Below are 21,060 nucleotides of genomic sequence, written 5' to 3'. Positions count from 1 at the left end.
GGCGGGAGAGGAGCAAGGTACTCATTTACCATATGATATTATATTTTCTTTATTAGTGAACTGCTTCCAATCATTTTGTAATTATTTTGGTCTCTATGCATGTTCAAAATTCTCCATGATGGATTCATTTTCTAAATAAATTGTGCCCTAAATTGTCAGTTTTTGCTTCCAAAGTGATCATTGTTTCAATCAATTTCATCTATCAGATACTCACCACTCATATCTGGATTCTGATTCTACTTATATATTTAGAACTTCTTAATATCATGTCATCTATTTTTTTCTAAAAGGAAGTTTGCCGTTCGTATTTATATTTTGTTCTTATGTGTCTGGATCAATGACAGGAGAGCTTAATGGGAATATGCTGAGACTAAGAAGTTATTTGTGTTCACCATTTGATGAAGATATTTCAGCACAGCTATCTGTCATGGGACATCTATTTTCCAAAATGGTTTTAAGTGATTCTCATATTTGCCCCACCTGTCAGAATTTAGCTAATACAAAATTTGCAACTCAATTGCACTAATTTGGGCACTAATAGTTATAAACTCATCAACTGATTAATGGTTATTAGCATATTTACTTTTGAATGCATTTAAAATCAATTCCTTTATTTTTCTCAATCACACAAATATTCAATCATTCTGTTTCATGTTGTTCCCAAACATAATAAACCCTGTGATCAAGTATAAGCCTCTTAATCTCATTGCTCCTCAGTTTGCTCATCTTTAAAAATGGGATAATCAAACACTTGGCAAACTTAAAAAAAAATACTATATAAATAAGTTGTTTTGTCTAGATTTATGTCATCTTTTAGGGAGTCCCTGGTATGGAAATGCCTTCTGCAAATGCAGACTGACCTTTCCTCTCTAGTTTTCAATTTAGAGATTTGCTTGGGGAAATGGGAAGTTTACTGACACACCCAGGGTCATATATCCAGTCTGTGAATAAGCACTAGAACCCAGGCCTTTCTAAGTCTAAGACTGGCCTCTATACACCTTTCACCATACTGTATTTCATTATAATCATTATCATTATATAATGATATATATCATTTTTTATATCATGAAAGAGTGAACCCTGAGACAAGACAGAGATTGCTTTTTAATCTTTTATTGTGAAAAGTCTTAGACTAGCCTGCCAGATGGGATTCTTGTCCAAAGCATTCGGCCTGAGGAACAGAGGCAGGGAACTTAAATACGATTTTAACAAACTAGGGGTTGCAAACAGAATATATAACCTGAGATACAATCTTATAGCGGAAACAAAGGCAGATAAGGAGGAGTGAAGTTTCTAAGTGGGCAGACAACCTATAATTCCAGGAAAGGATCCTAATTTAATCTTGACAGGATTGGGGTCAAGATAAGAAGGTGAAGGACAGAAGACAGCAAGGAGAGGGGCAATATTCAAAAGGAGGGGGAATTATCCTAGCAAGGATCAAGATAATGCACCTGAAGTTTATGATACAATGATATGTAAAGGTGACCGGAGCTACAAGGTTTTTCTTGACTCAATTCTCCCAGTTCTAATGGCAAGAAAGGGAGTTGGCTATGACCTCAGCACCCAACACAATGGCATACCTATTTGATGTGGAAACCAGCTTTTCATTCTGATGAAAATAGTGCTACGTGAATGTGAATAATACTACCTTTTCAGGGAATTCATTATTCACACTAATTGGGACCTCTGTATCTTCTCATAGAGCTTACCTTCTGGGGACATGCTTTCCCCCCATTACTACTTTGACTACTTGAAAATTAAATTTATCCCAGAATTCCCAAGTTTTCTATTACTATAAATATACCCCACACCTTCAGCTGAACTTTTAACAGCACAGTCTTTAGAAATTTGCCATTTGCCTTCTTCTGAATGACCTCTATACAATCTATATCCTTCATAAACTACAGTACCTACAATGAGAAATGGGAACTGGCAGTAAAATAATATGTACCCCATCCTTATCCACTGGAGATGCAGAGGTTTGGGAAATGTCTACAAGTTATAGATTGCTATTTTTTCAAGGAGTAGTGGGACACAGCATGACTATTTAGGAAGTCTAGCTGAAACGTTGAATTTTTCTAAACAAATATAATATCTATGCCAAGTTGAGTTATGTCCTGTAATATACAATGCTCAAAGTGATATTAAGCTATTATGTAAGTGACAGAACATTTCCCAATTTTTCATTCAATACCATATTTTTAGCTGCATATTCCAAAATCAATAAATTTCTATTTGGCTTATTACAATGATATATTTTCATCTCATTCAGGTACAACCCACTCAGTCTTAAATTCTAGCAAATTCTGAGCTGAATAAGAATGCAACATCGCTAAAAAAGTTCTTTAATGTGGGCTGAGGTAAATCCAAATAAAAATGTCCTTTATTTATATACATACACATTTTACTCTGGTCTTTTACAGTTAAGACTGGAAAAGAATTAACCAGCTGAATGTCTGAGTCTGAAGTATAATGATTTAGTGACCTTTGTTAATCTCTATGAATCTCATTTCCATATAGTAAAGGATAGTACCAAAGTTAGCTGGAATCTTGATGGCTTAAAACTCTTTAGTGATTTTTCATATTTTTAGAAAAGTTCATCAAAGACTTTTGACAGGAGAATAAGAAAAGGGAAACAATTTGCCAAGAACTTAGAATCTACATTCAGGTTTAGGATTTCTTTTCCTTTCAAGTTTCACCTTAAGGGCACAGCAACTTAACTTCTAAGAGATGAAAAGAGAGAAGGTTAAAAAAAAATTAGGCACATACTTTCTTAAATGAAGCTATCTTTTAAAACATGTGGAGGTGGAAATTAAGTAAGTTTCTCGAGGAATGGGAATTCTTTTTGTCTTTGTATTCCCAGAACCCATGAGAGTACTTAGTACATAATACTAACTAAATGAATATTTGTTGATTGGTTATATAAGTAAATACATTTATTTACATATACATACATATATATGTATATACATATGTATATGTATGTTTATATAATTGAGGTTAAGTTGTGCTATTATGATGTTCTTAATCTGATTTTTGTGGTTTTTCTTAAGGCTTTAATTTGAGGAAAACTGTCTCTGTGTTAGCTCAAATAAAAGTGATTTTTTCACAAAAGTAATTTTTAAAAAGGAAAAGAGAAGCATGGTTGTTTAGTGGCCATAGGACCAATCTTGGAGTCAGGAAAAGCTAAATTCAAGTCCCACTTCTGAATATTACTAACTATGGAACCATGGGTAAATTACTTAAGCCTTTCAGTTTCCTAGGCAACTCATTTTAGTAGCACATTAATTTCCAGTAATAACTATAGAAGGGATTTTTCACACCAAGAGTTCCCTACACACATGAAGTCATAGGTTTAAACTCTACTCCCACACAGTTGTCCCCATCCCCCCAAAAGATAAAGAAGTAATAGTAAGGAAAAAAATACATCCAACTGGCCAGTTTTGCTGTTTTCCTATTATACTTTTGGGGGAATGTATAACAAATCAAGTTTTGTGGCTACAGAAATATTTTACCTATTTAGAGGCTATCTGAAAAATATGGATCTTCAGGCTTCTTTATCTTCTGCTTGCCACCTGATATTCTGGCCATTGGCATACGTACTAGAGTATGGCAGAAAGCATGAGATATTCTTTTATCTGTCTAGTCTAGTCTCCTTTTTCATTAGCATCCAAAAAAAATCTTTGAATCAACTGTGACTTATAAAGGAAATCATATCTTCACTTCTCTGGTAATGAGGAGGGGCTTGCTATCTTTGGAAAGATTAAAAAAAAGAGGCAATTTATTGGATGGCAGTTTTCCTCTGGTAAAACTCTCTGAAACATATGTGTAATAAACCTTTTACATTCTCTTCCCCTAATTAACTGTCATAATCTGAATTTATCATTTAACCTTTCTGGGCCTCAGTTCCTTAATTCTTGAAGTGAGAGAATTGAATTAGATAATTTCTCAGAACCCTTACATCTTTTCTGAAGTCTTATAAAGTTCTTTTTTTTTTTTTTTTTAAAACTATTTCTCCATCTCACAGAATGAAAGAGTAATAGCTACTTATGGACACAAATATTAATCAACAAGGGATTTCACTCTTTCTGTATTCCATGGGTGCTAGGTTATCCCTTCTAGGGAGCCAGGTCACTATCTACTGCCAGGGCTCACCATATTGGTTCTGGACATTGTTCAGGCCCCTGTTTGACTTAACACACTAGAATTAGTCTAAGATAAAATTATACAGGAGCTTCAACCTCCCCAGTCCTAGGGATTATAAGTATATGCCACCAAATCTGGTCTGATCTCACAGAATTATTCTCTAATTTTCAACAAGGGAAAAAAAGATATGATTTTAAATTGGACTTCATCTGGCCTCTGAATCTCCTGAATCCTTGAAGGGGTATCTTACAGATATAAAGTTAGTGTTTTAGAAGTGATTGAGTCAAATTCCTTTATTTTACTAATGAATAAACTGAGATTAAATGACTTGTCCACATTTATATAACTATGCATATCTGAGATAGGATTGGATCCCAAGTCTTTCAGGCTCTAAACTAGCACTTTATTCTATACTTTATATACTTTATCCTCTACTACTGTACAATAGTACCTTTTCAGGAGTTTTTTGAACAATGGATTTGCCAATAGTCATGACATAAAAATATTAGCAAATGACACCATCAGAAAAGGTAAACAAAAATAACCTTTAGCCATATTTTCTTCACTAAAATAGTAACACACTCATCTTTTTTCTCAAATCATACTGTTTTCTCAAATGCCAAGTCCACCTGGCCTTAGAGGTTTCTGATACTTGTCGGTATTGTGCGCCAACTACCCAGGAGAACAGATGCTGGAGCTGAGGGCCTGGAGCCAAATAGTTCATATTGCAGAGTGTTCTAAACCAAGTATTTATTATCCAAGTTGAAGAAGCCATGGGGAATATGCTGACTATTAAGTCAATTTGGTAGGTTTTAAAGAAAAAAAAAATCAGGTATATACATATAGATCTATATCTATTACCTGTCTATTGATCACTCTATCGATCTATCTATAACTGACCAAAAGAGATAGATGACTATCAAGATAACAGAGTAAATCAGTAATAGGAATATGCTGAATTATAGTATTATTATATTAGTATCCTGGCTCAAGGGTTGATGGTAGAAAAAATGATATAAGAGGAAATGTACTGATTTACAAAGCATACAATATAATATATATATGTAGATACATGTCTATATGTGTACATAACCAGTTCTTGTTTTAATATAAGTAGACTGTTCTGCAGACTTTCCCTTCCCCTTCAAGGCTTTGCAGAAGACCCCTTGGCAGGGAGGGAGGAGGTCGTATATCAATGGGTGTAGAATTGTCTATCTGTCTGTCGTCTGTCTCTCATACACAGAGAAAAATATCAAGTGAATTATCATTGGGTAACTCTTATATGAGAGTTGTGACAACTCACTTGATATTTCTTAGGCCAGAAACCATTGCACCTTATCTCCTCATTTCTAGGACCAAAGCAATAGCAATGCCTAAATTTAAACTTAAATCTCCAAAAGAACAATTCCAAATATATACAGGGTTGTGAAGTTCACTAACTTTAGTGAGAAAAGTTACTTTAGGTATTTGTGATAAAAAATTAAGGTAATATAGATTAATGTTGGGACATCATCAATATCCCCGTGCAAGGCAAAAAAAGTATTGTTATCAGTAAAACTAGATTCAAGCATTTGTGAGGAATTCTGGTGTATTGCTCAATTCTAATCCCTAAGCATTTATTAAGTACCTATTAAATTCTAAGCACCGTGCTGGACACTTTGGAAGCAAAATTAAAATCAATCTCTCTCTCTCTTTCTCTCTCTCTTTCTGATATATAACAACTGTGAGACTATAGGCAAATAACTTAACCTCTAAGTGATTTATATAAGACAGAATATCCAACATGCAGACTGTTGGGTGACAGTCTGTAAAATTCCTCAGGGTGAGCTTATCAAAATTAAAACATAATTGGAACACATTGAAAAAATAAAAATACAATAGAACATAGATAATTTTAGCATTAATAATTGCAGATTTAGTGGTTTCTGTTTCTTTGTGAGTTTAACAACACTGACATAGGCAGCTGTCTAAAACTATAGATTGTTGAGGATATGCTGACTTCTTTTTTAATTAGGTGGACTATCCTGACTATTCCTAACATCAATGAAATCACATGTTACATCTTTATCCCTTGTTGGTGCTTATATTAAATCTGGTTTCTAGCCCTTTACTCTATGAGATTAATTTCAAAAATTTAAAAGATTTAAAAATATATTTTAGCATAGTAATTGTACATCCACACACACACACACACACACATACACACTTAAGCTGCTTCGTGGTATAGTAGAAAAAATGTTTGATTTGAAATCAAGAGATTCTAGTCTTAGCTGCACAATTATTTGTATAATTTTCAGCAAATTACTGAATTTCTAGACCAGATCATCTTCAGGATTCTTTGTAGTCTAATAACAATGTAAGGTGGTAGATCAGTAAACAACTAATCAATTATTTGGCATACATCAGAGTGCTGATCTCATAATCAATTTACTATTCCTTTTTAAGTATGTAACTCAAGTCTGAGGTAATTTACTATCCTGTACTAGGGAAACTAGATCCACAGCCACATATCACCCTCTGTTTATTAGCAAAATCTAAATGAAAGCCATCATCATTGTTCTTGTTCAAAAAACACAATATATAATGATGCAATGTTTGGCTGAAGCATGGAAGTTGGAATGAAAGTCAACTCAGTAATTTTTTGTGGATGGTTGGCTTGATTTTTGCAGGGCTAGTGGACATCAAAGTTGCATAAAGATAATGGAGCTATCACTGTACCCAGCTGTATCCCTTCAACCAATTCTGTGCATGACTTCTGCAATCATTTCAGTGATACCATGGTGCTCTGGTTCAGTTTAAAAAAAAAAAATATATATATATATATATATATAGCTCCAGATTACCTTTTTTTTGACTGCCATGTCATTGTTGATTACTTGTTGTTGAACTTGGAGTATTCTAAATGAGGATCTTGTTCATGTAAATTTTTATTTAGCCATGCCTTTCCCATTTTGTACTTGTAAGGTTGAATTTTTGAACCCAAGTGTCTAATCTAATATCTTCTTTTGACTTTGACCCATAATTCTAGATTTTCATTATCTTTTTATGGAGCTTGCTCTTTTTATGACATGCTATCTTACCTGTCTTTTTCAGTTTTATGCTATGTACAATTCTCCTGAGTAAGATTTTATACAAATTGCTTATAAAAATTTTAATTAGCACAAAGACAAATGCATATTGCACTAGACATATCATTTCATATTGAATTTGATAAACTGATAAGTATTTCTATGCCAGTCAATCAATCACTTCCTAACATACCTGCTACCAATGATCTCTTCAATGCAAACCTAGTGTTCTTTCCTCAAACTTATCTTTCATAGAACTCTCAAGCATTTGACTCTAATGATTACTTTCTCCCCCTGGATGTTCACTTCTTATTGGTTTTTCATTTTTTTCATTTAAATGTTTATTTATTTTATTTGTAATTTATGAAATAAAATAAGCAGGAACATTGAAAAAGTGAAAACACTGTGATTGTACACAAACTACAAATCTGATAATCAACTTACTATTCCTTTTTTAATATGTAATAAAGTTATTATAAAACTATCTTCTTCCCTTCCTGTCTTCCCCTTCTCTACCTCCTATATTCTGTTGGTTCTTTTCTTTCTCTCTTCTTGCTTTTTTCTAGTCTCTTTTGCTAATCTTCATCCTTGTCTTATCCATTCACAGTGGGTGTCCTTGAAGACATTGTTCTAGGTTCTTGTCCTTTTTTCCTTTCACTTGGTGATCATAGAAGTACCTATCATTTCAATTTTCATCTCCATACTGATAAATTCCAGATTTATATATATAGCCACCCCAGTCCATTTTCTGTGCTCCACTGCTGCATCACCAACTTAAATGGAATTTTTTGAATTGGCCATTGCAGCAGCACATAAATCCAAATATGTCCAATATAAATCATTATCTTTTCCCCAAAATCTACTCTTTCCCCCTAGCTTTCCTATTTCTGTTAAATGTATAGCCATCTTTTTAGTTATGCAGAGTCACAACTTTTGTGTCAACATTTTGTCCCCATTCTCACTCAGTGCACATGTGCAGTCGGTTGGCTAATCTTTTAATTTCTTCACAGCATCTCTCAAATATGACCTATTCTCTCCTTTCAAGTGGACACAACTATTTCAGGTCTTCATTCACCTCTTGCTTGGGCAACACATAATTCTAACTGAAATCCCTGTTTCAAGTTTCTCCTCATGCTACCTCATGTTTAAGACACCCACTAAAGTGATTTTCTCAAATATTATTTTACTTACTCCAACTTATGTCCTTTCTTTTTATCCCCAGATTTTCTCATTGTACCTGAGAATCAAAATTTACTTAACTGCTTGTGAGACAAGAATGCTGTCTAATGTCCTATATTGGACTTACAGTATAGTCAAATAGAATAAACTGCTGCATTCTTTTATATAAGTGAGATGATATAAATAAAGGACATAGTAATGGCAAAATATTATAGAAATGTGAGACTAATATAAAGCTTGGGAGGCAAAGAGACTGAATTGTATATTACAGATGGATTCTTCCCCAACTTTTCTTAATTCTGGTGAATTCCTGTTATTACTTATCTCCTTTTTATTCTACATATTAGTTGTTTATACTTATTTGTTTGCATGTTGTTTTGTTCTTTAAACTGTATGCTTCTTGAGGATAGGACTGCCTTTTGCTCTTTTTCTATCTGCAGCACTTAGCACAACATCTGACAAATAATGGGTGTATAATAAATGTTTATTAATTGATCAGTTGATTGATTCTGGAAAAGCTTACAATAGTCACTAATAAGAAACAGTTTTTCACATATAGAGTACCTGAGAAATATTCTCAAGGATATTCATACATGAAGATCAATATTATCCAAAGAAATATTTCTGAAAATGAAGGACTGATAGATTCATATAACTATAACAACAATGCTCACAGACATGCAGACACATTCCTGCAAAAAAGGCCAGGGCCAAGAAAATGAGAAAATCCAAGGGTGGTCATAGGAGCATCTCAACTCATTCATTTCAGAAAGAAGCAAGTACCAAATTAGTTGGCTTTAACTGCATTATTTCCTGTATTTCATTTACTTCCTCTATTCCTTAGGGGTTGGAACTTCTTTGGTGCTTTGATTGAACATCTTAACATCATTTAACCTCAAATCTCTGTACCATCCATTCCAATTTTCTCAGAGATCGAACCTCCTTGGTACATTAACCCAGTATAATGTCATCACTTCTTTTTACCCTTGGTTAATACCCATCTGATTTGGTCCACTTTTCCCTGCAGCCAACATCCTATGATTTCTTTACTATACTTCATAGGTACCACTGTAAGAAGCAGTTCTGGTTGGCCATCAACTGGCTTAGTCAGATGACATCTTTGAGATATACTGCTGAGGGGTATTTCTGATTGATAGCCATCTATGCTCATGATCCACATAAGTTTAGACAAAGCCCTTTAGTCCTCTTCAAGAACAAATGGATGCTTCTGCAGACACTGCTATAGAATTGAAGGCTACATTAAACAAACTCTAAGAAAAAAAGTGGCTCGCCAGGTTCAGATTATTTAGCTGAGAATTTGGCTTTAAGAGAAGGATTCTGATCTTGAAGCCTCCTTCCCCCCCCCCCCCACCTCCGAAATACATGAGGCATGCAGATAATTTGCCTGAATTTTGACTTGCCTTTTCCCTATGAATTATAGCAAAAAGGTTCAACTTTGTTCAAATCCCTGTCCAATTCCACCTTCTATAAGAAATCTTTCACAACCTCCTTACTTAATCCAAATTCTTTCACTTTGTTTTATCCAATATCTTGCTAATTCTCATTTCATCTCTCTCATTAGCCTACGAGCTCCTTAAGAGTAGAGATTGTCTTTCACCTTTCTTTTAATCCCTAGCTCATAGTACAAGGCCTGACACATAATAGGCTCTAAATAAACACTTCTTGATTTGATTTGATATTATCACAGTTCAAGACATAAATGCTTTATAAAATGTTTCTTGATTGATTACTGTGATTTGTGCAAGACATCCAAGCCCCTATATTGTGATACATATGACTAAAAATAACCTGTAACTGTGTAAATTTGGGGCCTTAACCTAGGATTACTAGGAAGATTCTGACAACATGCCACTTTTCTGTTTCCTCAGTTGCAATTGGTTAAGAACCACAAATCTGTATATATAAAGTATTAGAATATATTGGTGTTATTAAGGACAACATCTCATCTTCCCACTGCCCCCAACAATTGTGATTAATATAGACATAAAATCTATTCCATCAGATCACATTTATTGCTCTCTCAGGTCTTGTCCCTTTGTCCCTAAATATCAAATAAGAGTTAACTTGGCCATTAATTTTCCTAATTGATACACCAACATTGTTAAGACAATAGCAATAACCTATGGCTGCATCAATTCCTTTATACAATCAATGATTAGAAAAGAACTCTTTGTCCTTCACTGCTGATTGATTCTTGGGACTATTTGAGTTAGAATACCAAAGTGGACTACAATGGAAAAACACAATCTCATTTAATTATCTCTTATCCAGGTTATTGCAACAGCTTGCTACTTGATGTCTCTACCTTACGTCTCTCAAAACTCTGTTCCACAATTTTGCCTTGGGAAGATTTCTCAGGTACTTTATATGTGAAAAACTATTTCTTAGTGACTATTGTAAGCTTTTCCAGAATCAATCAACTGATCAATCAATAAACATTTATTACACACCTATTATTTGCCAGATATTGTGCTAAGTGCTGCAGATATAAAAAGAATAAAAGGCAGTCCTATCCTCAAGAAGCATACAGTTTAAAGAACAAAACAACATGCAAACAAATAAGCATAAACAACTAATATGTAGAATAAATAGGAGATAAGTAATAACAGGAAAGTAATATTTCTTAAACCCAGATCTGATTATATGACTTTCCTACTTGATGAACACCAGTAGCTTTCTATTGCCTTGCCACCAGGATAAAATATGAACTCCTCTGTATAGTTTTAAAGATGCTAAACATTCTGACCCCAAACTATTTAGCCAACATTAATTGAAAAATATCTCTTCTTTTACTGTTCATTGTGGTCAGATTAATCTTCATGTACAACATTCTATCAAAGACCTGTTCCCTGTCATTTGGAATGCTTCTTTCCTTACAGGAATGCTAGAGTCCCTCTCTTCCTTTAAGATGTTGTTCAAGCACTATCTTCTGTTTGAAACCTTTACTGATTTCTCTAATTGCAGTGTTCTTTCTTCTATCTCACAGAATCAAACAAAATACTTATAAAGTACTTAGCAGAATACCTTACACATAATAAATTACACACTTATTTCTTCCACCTCCCCTAACATTCAACAACTCTATATACACATATATTTGTGAACTTATATACATACGTGTGTGTGTGTGTGTGTGTGTAAGTTCATTGATGGACTCAGTATAAATTAAAGCATCTTTTATTTCTTTTCTTTTCTGTATTATATTTCTTTTTCTCTCCTTTTTTTTTTTTTGGAAAAGACTAATGATGGAATTTACTTCACTCAACTATACATATTTGAAATGAATTTTGTGTTTTTGTCTTTTCGAAGTGTAGGACAGTAGAAGGTGGGGGGAGAGAATTTGAAACTGAAGATAAAAATGAATTTAAAATGATTTAACATTATAGTTTCACTATGTAAAATGAAATGATAAAGTAATTTCAAGTGGAAAAAACCCTTTAAGCTCACTGTGAAAAAGGATTTTCTTCTATTATCTTCCTCTTCTTCTTTTTCTTCTTTCTTCTTCTCTTTCTTCTCCTTCTCACCAACTTAAATGGAATTTTTTGAATTGGCCATTGCAGCAGCACATAAATCCAAATATGTCCAATATAAATCATTATCTTTTCCCCAAAATCTACTCTTTCCCCCTAGCTTTCCTATTTCTGTTAAATGTATAGCCATCTTTTTAGTTATCCAGAGTCACAACTTTTGTGTCAACATTTTGACACAAATATATATACATATATATATATATATGCACCTCCTCCTCCTCCTTTCCTCTTCCTCCTCTTTCTTTCTTTTTCATTTGTATTCTTAGCAACTAGCACAGTGCCTGGACATATATTAGGCACTTGATAAAAATTGATTGATACTTGATAAAAATTGATTGATAATCTCTTTCTGCCATGGATCTGAATGGGACATAATCTTCCAGACCTAATTTAGACTTGATGAATATACTTTTGTGCTCCTTGGGTCCTGTAATTTCACCAATACCCAGCATTTTTCTTCTGTAATTCTTTTTTGATGAATTACTTGAATGACACTTTAATTTACCCTGAAATTCCTGAACATTATGATTTGTGCTATGCTGATGACCCTTCTTTGTGGGTATTTACTTGTGTTTGAAGTTAGAAATGTACCAGAGTCAATCAAATTTCTTAGGCCCTTACATACTGTCAGGGAAGAGTGTGATTTCAAACAAGGGTCTGTAGTGTTATTGTCAAGGGGTCTTTACGGATGTAAAAAACCTGTATCAATTTCTTCAGTTTACAGGAAACTATTCCAAGTTCATTATCAAGGAGCTGATCTGAAACTACTCATAGATACACTACAGATTCCCAAAGGCATGTTATTTTTATGTTTTATTGGATCTTTATAGATATCAGTAAGAAATAGTGAAAATTAAAGTTTCTTGTGATAAATGATGACTACAGATAATAATGACCACTCCTCTTGGAACAAGAAATCTATTTGAGACAGATAAGATGAAGCAGAGATGCATAAGTGAAGATTCAGAGGACTAAATTTTAGCTAATTCTGTTTAAAATGCAAGAATAAATCCTTTGAAATGTTCTCTTATATTAACTTATATTCAATTAAAACAGAGGAATATAGACCTTATTTGATTATGGTTGGTATGTCAATAAAAATATCTGTTCATAGGAAGGAGTGTATTATCTTTTGTTGGGCCTGCAGTAGTTTTTGTTTGTTTCTAAATTATTCTAATTTAGTACTTATCACTATGTAACTAAGTAATGAAACTGTGTAACAAAGGGAAAACTAGTTTTTAAAGGTAACTCCACATGCCTCAAATTAAAGACTTAATAGCTTTGCTGGCCATAAAATCTCAATATTAACAAAAGGCTAAAGAATAACATTCAATCAATGTCTATCAAAAAAAAAAATCCCCAAACTCCAGAAGCAATGAGTCAATGCCTCATCCAGAAAAACAGATTATAAAGATTCTACTCCATTCTACGAATTTAGCAATCATTTAGTTTTACCATGGATTCATTATAGCTAACTACTAACAAAATCAATGTAAACTAAGTTTATCTACCTGCCTGTAAATTAATTTCACCTCCACATTCAGGGAAAATGGCATCTCAGATGGCTTTCAGCATGTACATCGTTCCAAAAGCATCTGTGTATGTATGCATTTATATACACATATGTATATATGTATTTGTTTGTGTATAAACACATATTCTACCATCTGGTTCACATCTTTTTACATTGTCCACAAGAATCATATAAGAAAAATTATTATTAAATGACTTCTACGTGCCAGGCACTGTATTAAGTGCTATTTACGTAACTTGTCAAAGATCCTACAGGAAATAAATGTCAGAGACAGCATTGGAACCCATGTATACTTACTCCAAGTTCATTGCATTTTCTACCATACATTTTATAATTGTAATGACGCCATTAGCACCAGAACTCATTTCCTATATATCCCTATATGAGGAAATTTCAATTGGTGACCATTTTAACCTAGTAGTCAAGATAAGAATATCGAAATCATATTGTGTCCTTTCCTCCCCAAGGATAAGGTTAACATTTATAACCTGCATATTGTTAATGTTTAAAAACAATAATAAATATTAATGAAGTGTAACATGTTGACCATATTGATTCTTATTTCAGAGTGACTTCTCAAAGGTTTTGAAATTGTAAACTTTAAAGGTGATTTTCACAGAACACTCCAAATATATCCGTTTATAACCCATGAGTATACCTCAAATAATCCTAAGGGAAGATTTTACTTAAAGAAATCATTGTCACTTTTGTGGAAATTTATAAAAAATTATTTATAAAGTTATTCTCAAACCATAATCAATAGAGAGGTTTGGAAATGTTCATTAAAATATTTTAGATGAATATTGGAAAGCAATATCAATTGATTAGAAACGCAACATGACATAGGGTGCTGGCTTTGGAAAACCCGAGTTCAAGTCCTTAATCTCATAAATTCCAGGTGTCAGATTATGAACAAGATATAATATTTCAACATCCACAAGCAATTCATTAAATCTCTACATAAACAACAGTTGCTAAACTCCATTTATAAAAGGAGTCCCTCCAAAAGAGTTCCATACTCTGATAAAATAATAAATCTGGATTCTACTCTCCTTCATCTCCTGCTCCAAATAACTGCTACCCAGATCAATTTTCCCCTTTTGACAAAATTATAGACTCTAAACAAAGAAGAAAGTGAAATAAAAATTGCATGTACATGAAAACCTGGCTATTCACATATAAATGCATAGAATCAAATTTTTTTTAAAGGCAGCATTGAGAACTCACAGATTTTTTTCAATGATGGAACTATGAATTTTGAAAGTAACAACTAAAACATTGATGAGAAACTTTAGAAATTGTGCTAGGGAAATTCAGGTCAGAAAGATAATGTTTTTCCTGATAGAATAATTTAAATGAATAAAATGAACCTAAAGATACCAATTTTTCCATCACTGTAAATATAAATAGTAATAACTATCATATTCAAAGTTTTAAATTTGTGTAAAATTTTTTAATAGATATGCTTAATGTATCTTAATTTACCTGAAAATGCCTTTCTCAACACCTCCCACCTTAATAACCTTATTTAAGGGAACAATAACCATGTGAGGAAGTCATCCTAAGTGATGGTAGACAGACCTGAGTCCATATAATACAGTTCCATCAGGGTGAAGGCGGATCATTCGGTTTTTCACTGTCACTCCATGCACAAATGATTTCTTGTCATTTAGAAAATAAGTGTCAGGGACCCACAGCTGATCAGCCACTCTATTGTCAAGTGTGAGGTTCAGAGGGATCCCAGCATAGGCTAGCCTCTTATCTCTCCAATACTGCTGAAAATACATGGTCAAGGTATAATCCTGGAATAGAAAGGAAAAAAAAAAATCAATTAATCTCTGATTAAGATATTTATCTAAAATTTATTTATTTTAAAGGTATATTGACATTGTAATAAAGGCACATTATGGTCACCTAAAATGTATGTGGGAAGGAGATTTTAAAAAGAAAGACAAAGACTCAAATGTCCAAAAATGTTTACTAGCAATTCTTTTGAGTGTGGCGAAGACCTAGAAACTAAGAGAATGTTTACCATTTGAGAAATGACTGAGCAAAGTTTGATATATGAATACTGGAATACTATTATGCTAAAAGAAAATAAGAAAGGAATAGTTTTAGAGAAACTTGAAAGACTTGTATGAACTGAACTAAAGTGAACAGAACCAGAAGAACAATTTATATAACAATATAAATTAAAAAACTTCAAAAATCTTGAGAACTTTTATCAACACAAGTATCATCTACTGTGTCAGAGGATCCTTGGTGAAATATCCTAGTACCTCTTGACAAAGAGGTGAAGCTATATATAGATATAGATATAGATATAGATAGATAGATAGATAGATATGGCAAATGTAAGGATTTGTTTTGCTTTCCTATATATAATATTACAAGGGTTCCATTTTTCCTTTCAACTTGGGGATAGGGAAAGATGGGAGAGAGAGTAAATGGATTTTTAATTAAAATTTTTAACTTAAAATATAAAAAAGAAATAGATGAAGAATGATACAAATATCAACGTTATTATAAATTATTAAAACAATATCAAAGAAATTGTTTTATTGGAGAAAGTAAAAATTAATAATAGGTGCAATATATTTCCACCTATCACTTCAATGACAATTTTTAATAACTGTGTCGAGGTGTATAAATCCTATCTCTAACTAATATAAAAATTGACTAGACAGATAGCCTAAAATAAGAGTATGAACATAAAGATAATAGAAAACAAAGATAAAATCACAGAGTTGGGAAGGAACTTAAAATGTTCCCTTGAAACTACCTCTAAATTCAGGCAGACATAGCATTAAACCATCCAAGGTAGATAAATTTTTATCTGACTTTTCTCTTCCTTCAATTCACTTTTTGTCTTTTTCACTCTTCTGTGGAAGCTGAAAATAGAAACCCTGTCTTCAAATACATCATGATCTAAAACATTACTCTGAGATTTTTCTTTTTAGTGTTCCCCATTTCTCCCATCTTTGAATAGTCACTATGCCTCCTGTCTTCTCATATGGCACCTGTGTTATTGTTTTAAAGTCAAATTGCACAGCATTATAAATGAGGAATCAAAAGGGTTGAGCTGAAGACAAGGGAATACCTGAGCAGGCTGTGTGTGTGTGTGTGTGTGTGTGTGTGTGTGTGTGTCTATGTATGCATGCATTCAAATTCAATTGTGTGGTCAAATGGGGTTTTCCCAAAGAAATGATTTTTGAGCACTTCAAAAAGAATCCTATGTATAAGATTACCCCCGAGATTGTTTTTTAATAGAGTAAGAAAAAAATAGAACAAGAAGAGACCAAACTCTACAAAAAATAGAATCCACCCCATTGTTTTAGCAATAGCAATACCTATTAATTTAATATTTTATTTTTCACCAATTACATGCCCAATAATACATACTAAATCAATGCTACTGACTGCCTCAAAGTTCACAAAGTTCTTACCCTACAACTCTATATTATAGTGTGTATATATATATATATATACACATACACACACACATATAGTTTTACAGATGAGAAGATCAAAGCTAAAGAAACAGAAATCACTTGTGCAAGTTCACACAATTAGCAAGTCAGAGACAAGATTTAAACTTGGACTGTTCAACACAACATTACCTTTAAATATTGATGAAGTCAGAAAAGATTTTGAGAGTTATAACTAAATATCTGAGCTCAAGCAATGTCAAAGGAAATGAAACTACTTGGATTGTAAAATTATTGTAACTAAGCTTCTCAATACCTGTTTCTTATCACTAAATTGAGTGTATGTGAAATATCTACAACATAGTTCTAAAGCATAAGGATTTATATATATATATATATATATATATATATATATATATATATGTATTATTCTCTAGGAATGTGAGAGGGAACATGGTCTAGTAGACAGAAGGCTGGTCTTCAAGTTGGGATGATTTGGGTTGAAGTCCTCTGCTTCTGAGACATACTAACTATTGGGACCATAGGGTCACTCAATTTCTTGCTATCCTAAGACTCTGATTTAGAGAAGAATTGACAATAACTTTAGTACAAGGATTTTCCATGCTGGGATTTTCTTTTGCTGGTAAAATCATACATATGGACAAAATCAAAGTACTACAAGTCAAAATTGGCAAAAAGATGACTACATGTGATATGTATATTTAAATGATTCAGGACTTTGCTAGTTAATATTGAGGAACATACAACATGCTCTTATTAACACATATGAAAAGTAAAGAACATATACCAATACATATATGTACATAGATGTACATGTGTGTATGCATATCCTAAAACTAATGGAAGTTAGAGAACAAGAAGTAGTCAGGAATAGCTTCATGGAGAGTAGCAGACTTAAAGCAGGGCCCTGAAGGATGAGCAAAAAAAAAAAATGCTGAGCTCCCAAAACATCATAAACTATACTCTGTACACAGGCAAGACAATGACATTTTTAGAAGACATGACCAATGATTACTGCAGATCACATTTTCTTGGACATAGTGGGAAAAAATTAGAACAGTTTATAAAAGAAGCCACATACATGATTTTGCTCAATTCCCAGAATAATTCTATGAAGTAAGCAGTATAGGCAGGATTGCCTCCATTTTATTGATGAAGGTCTATATAAGGTCACAGGTTTCTAAATGATAGCTTGTAAATTACAGATTTAGGAATCTGACCCATTGGATTAGTGACTCCTATCATTCCATGCTGGCACATTTGGACAAATAGATCGAGGAAAATGATGGAAGTCACATTAAGCCATACCTTAAATTAGATTTGATTCAATAAGGAATCATTGCAGATCTATAAACAAGGATAAGTCCTTATAAAAATACATTTTCTGTGTAAAGTCACCTTCTTTATTTCTACTTTTGTTAAATCTATTCACCCAAATAGTCTGAGTGCTCCATTAGTATTTCAGAAATGTAAAAAACTAAATATTAGGGTATAGCATAGAACATACTGATTGCATCCTTGATGGAATATTGATGAAGAAGCATGAATAAGAATCACACAGGATGAGAAGTCATAAGTAGATTTCTATCTGCCCTGATCTTTGCAATGGCCCCAACATCCATAAGATCACAGAATAATTGAAGAATGAAGTATCATATATTAAGACAAGAAATATAAGAATGATATTAGTAAACAGTACTGTTAAATACAAGATGTAATCATTTATTTTTGAAAATATCAGGGTGAAAAGTGATGAGAAATCTAATCACAGAACTTCCCTGATATCTCTTTCTCTACCCCACCATGTCTCATGGAGTCTCTCCTCTCATTCCCCCATAATGCTTCATATCCCTCTCCTTCTTATACTAACTAATGTTTTTAGAGTGCTAAATCCCTTTTAGCACTAGCCTGCCAGTCAACAGTATATTCCACCTCATAGACCATCTTTTGGCTAATTATAAGGTCCACTAGGGAACTTGTGTTTTTCATCATTAATTATTGAAAGCTCCTTTCTTGCTATGTGCCCTCCCAACTCTGTTTCATATTTACTATTCCTGATGTCAATTATATTTCTTCATTTTTATCTTTAAGATTTTCTCCTAAATAAACCTACCTTTTGCCAAAGAGAAAAAAATGAATTTAGTTCATTTAAAAAGTGAATTTTATTAATTTTCAAATAGATTCAGCATCTTACTGGATATTTTTTCACCACACCTATCAACAGTCTGAGGTCTTAGAGATATAACAACTGTTCCTGAAGTTTCTTGCCACTTGTCTTTTAAATAAGATTTCAAATAGAAAAACACGAAGCTCCCAACCTAGCTTTAGACTGAAGTTGCTATTTACTTATGGTACTAAAATTAAAATACCAGTTTGTACTTCATTAGTAACTAGTCTATCTTAATCTACCATTTGGATTAATTGGTAAATTCTGTAAAGGGCTAATTATGTAGAAAAGATATTTGTATGAAGTAAAGGAAGGTGAGACAGAAAGGTAATGTTAGGGAAAGCAGAAGGGAATAATAGGAACAGTTGAATAATTCCTAAGATAAATTGAATAAGACTAATTGTCCTGTATTCCATTTTTTTTCAATTAATATATACATGTGGCATCAACTTTTCTACAGAATCTTGATCATTAGGAAGTTACTTCTCAAGATCTAGCCCTGCACCCTAACCCCCTATATCACTTTCCCAGGTCTAGAATTGCTAGTTATAGCTCTGCTAGGGTTCATTTACATGTTGTTGTTCAGTCATTTTAATTGTGTCTGACTCTTTGTGACACCACTTGGGGTTTTCTTAGCGAATATGCTGGTATGGTTTGTAGTTTGCCATTTCCTCTTTTAGCCAAAAGAAGTTGGTTAAAAAAAAAAAAAAAAAAAACCCTTCCACAACATTCCATCTCTACTAGTTTTTATTTATTTGTAGAGCCTATAATTTACCATTATTAAATGCCTAAGCAGATCAGATTTAATTACCCTTTCTATATTGGCACTTTCCTCCCCATCTCCACTCTCCAACTCATACTCATACATGCCTCTGGTTTCATCTTAATTCAGGTGATGGGGTAAAGACTGGAGTTTCGATTTTACTAATTATACAGAAGTCTAGTTGAGGAAACCCTTTCTCCCCTTATCAATGTGCCATTTTCATCTTCTCTGCAAATTAATTCTTAGAGAATTGCCTCGAGCAGAAGCAGCACAGGCACTAGACCCATAATATTCCTGAATGTGGCCTCAAACAGATGAAAATGTAGTTTCTATTTCATGTTAATGTATTGATGTACTATTAAAAAAGAAATATATAAACACATTTGGCTTTCTGAGTCCCTATGCAGCCCTCAGGTATCCTTAGCATCCATATCTATTTGGGTTTGACACCAGTGATCTAAAGATGCTTTCTTGTTTAATTTAGTCAACAAGTGTTCTTTGATTGTTTATCTTGTGCTAAAAGTCACAAGGTAAAAGATGAATAGCATGGTCCCTGACCAGCATGAATTTTTTTTTTTTAATTTTTAGATAATTAATTTATTTTTAATACACAGTGCTTTATGAATCATATTGGGAGAGAAAAATCAAAACAAAAGGGAAAAACCATGGGAGAGAAAAAAAACAGAAAAAAAGAAGTGAAAATAGCATGTGTTGATTTATATTTAATCACCATAGTTCTTTTTCTGGATGTAGATGGCATTTTCAATCTAAAGTCAATTGGTGTTGCTTTGGGTCACTGAACAACTGAGAAGAACCAAGTCTTTCATAGTTGATCATTGCACATTCTTGCTGTTACTGTGTACAATGTATTCTTTGTTTTACTTGTTTTGCTCAGCATCAGTTCATGTAGATCTTTCTAGGCTTTCTAAAATAAACTTGTTTTTCATTTTTTATAGAAGAGTAATCCGTTGCCTTCATATACCACAATTTGTTCAACCATTCCCCAATTGATGGGCGTCCACTCATTTTCCAATTCTTTGCTACCACAAAAAGAACTGTTATAAGCATTTTTGCACATGTGGGTCCTTTTCCATCCTTTATGATTTCCTTGGGATACAGACCTATTAGTAGCAAGACTGGGTCAAAAGGTTTGCACAAAACTGCACAGTTTTATAGCCTTTTGGGCACAGTTCCAGATTGCTC

General features: G+C 33.1%; 1 protein-coding gene across 1 annotated transcript in view; it reads right to left on the bottom strand.

Annotated features, from left to right (window-relative positions):
• The window catches only part of GABRB3 (gamma-aminobutyric acid type A receptor subunit beta3), a 69,263-nt gene extending 53,988 nt beyond the window's left edge, over positions 1-15,275 (bottom strand). The window contains exon 1 of the mRNA XM_031959099.1: positions 15,060-15,275. Coding sequence (XP_031814959.1) covers positions 15,060-15,265 — 206 coding nt within the window. The 5' untranslated portion in view covers positions 15,266-15,275. The remainder of the gene's footprint in view (positions 1-15,059) is intronic.
• Between the last annotated feature and the right edge of the window lie 5,785 nt (positions 15,276-21,060).

Source organism: Sarcophilus harrisii, chromosome 3 (assembly GCF_902635505.1).
Source record: "Sarcophilus harrisii chromosome 3, mSarHar1.11, whole genome shotgun sequence".
Lineage (NCBI taxonomy): Eukaryota > Metazoa > Chordata > Mammalia > Dasyuromorphia > Dasyuridae > Sarcophilus > Sarcophilus harrisii.
Note: the sequence above shows the minus strand (reverse complement) of the source record. Positions and strands in the feature narration are given on the sequence as shown.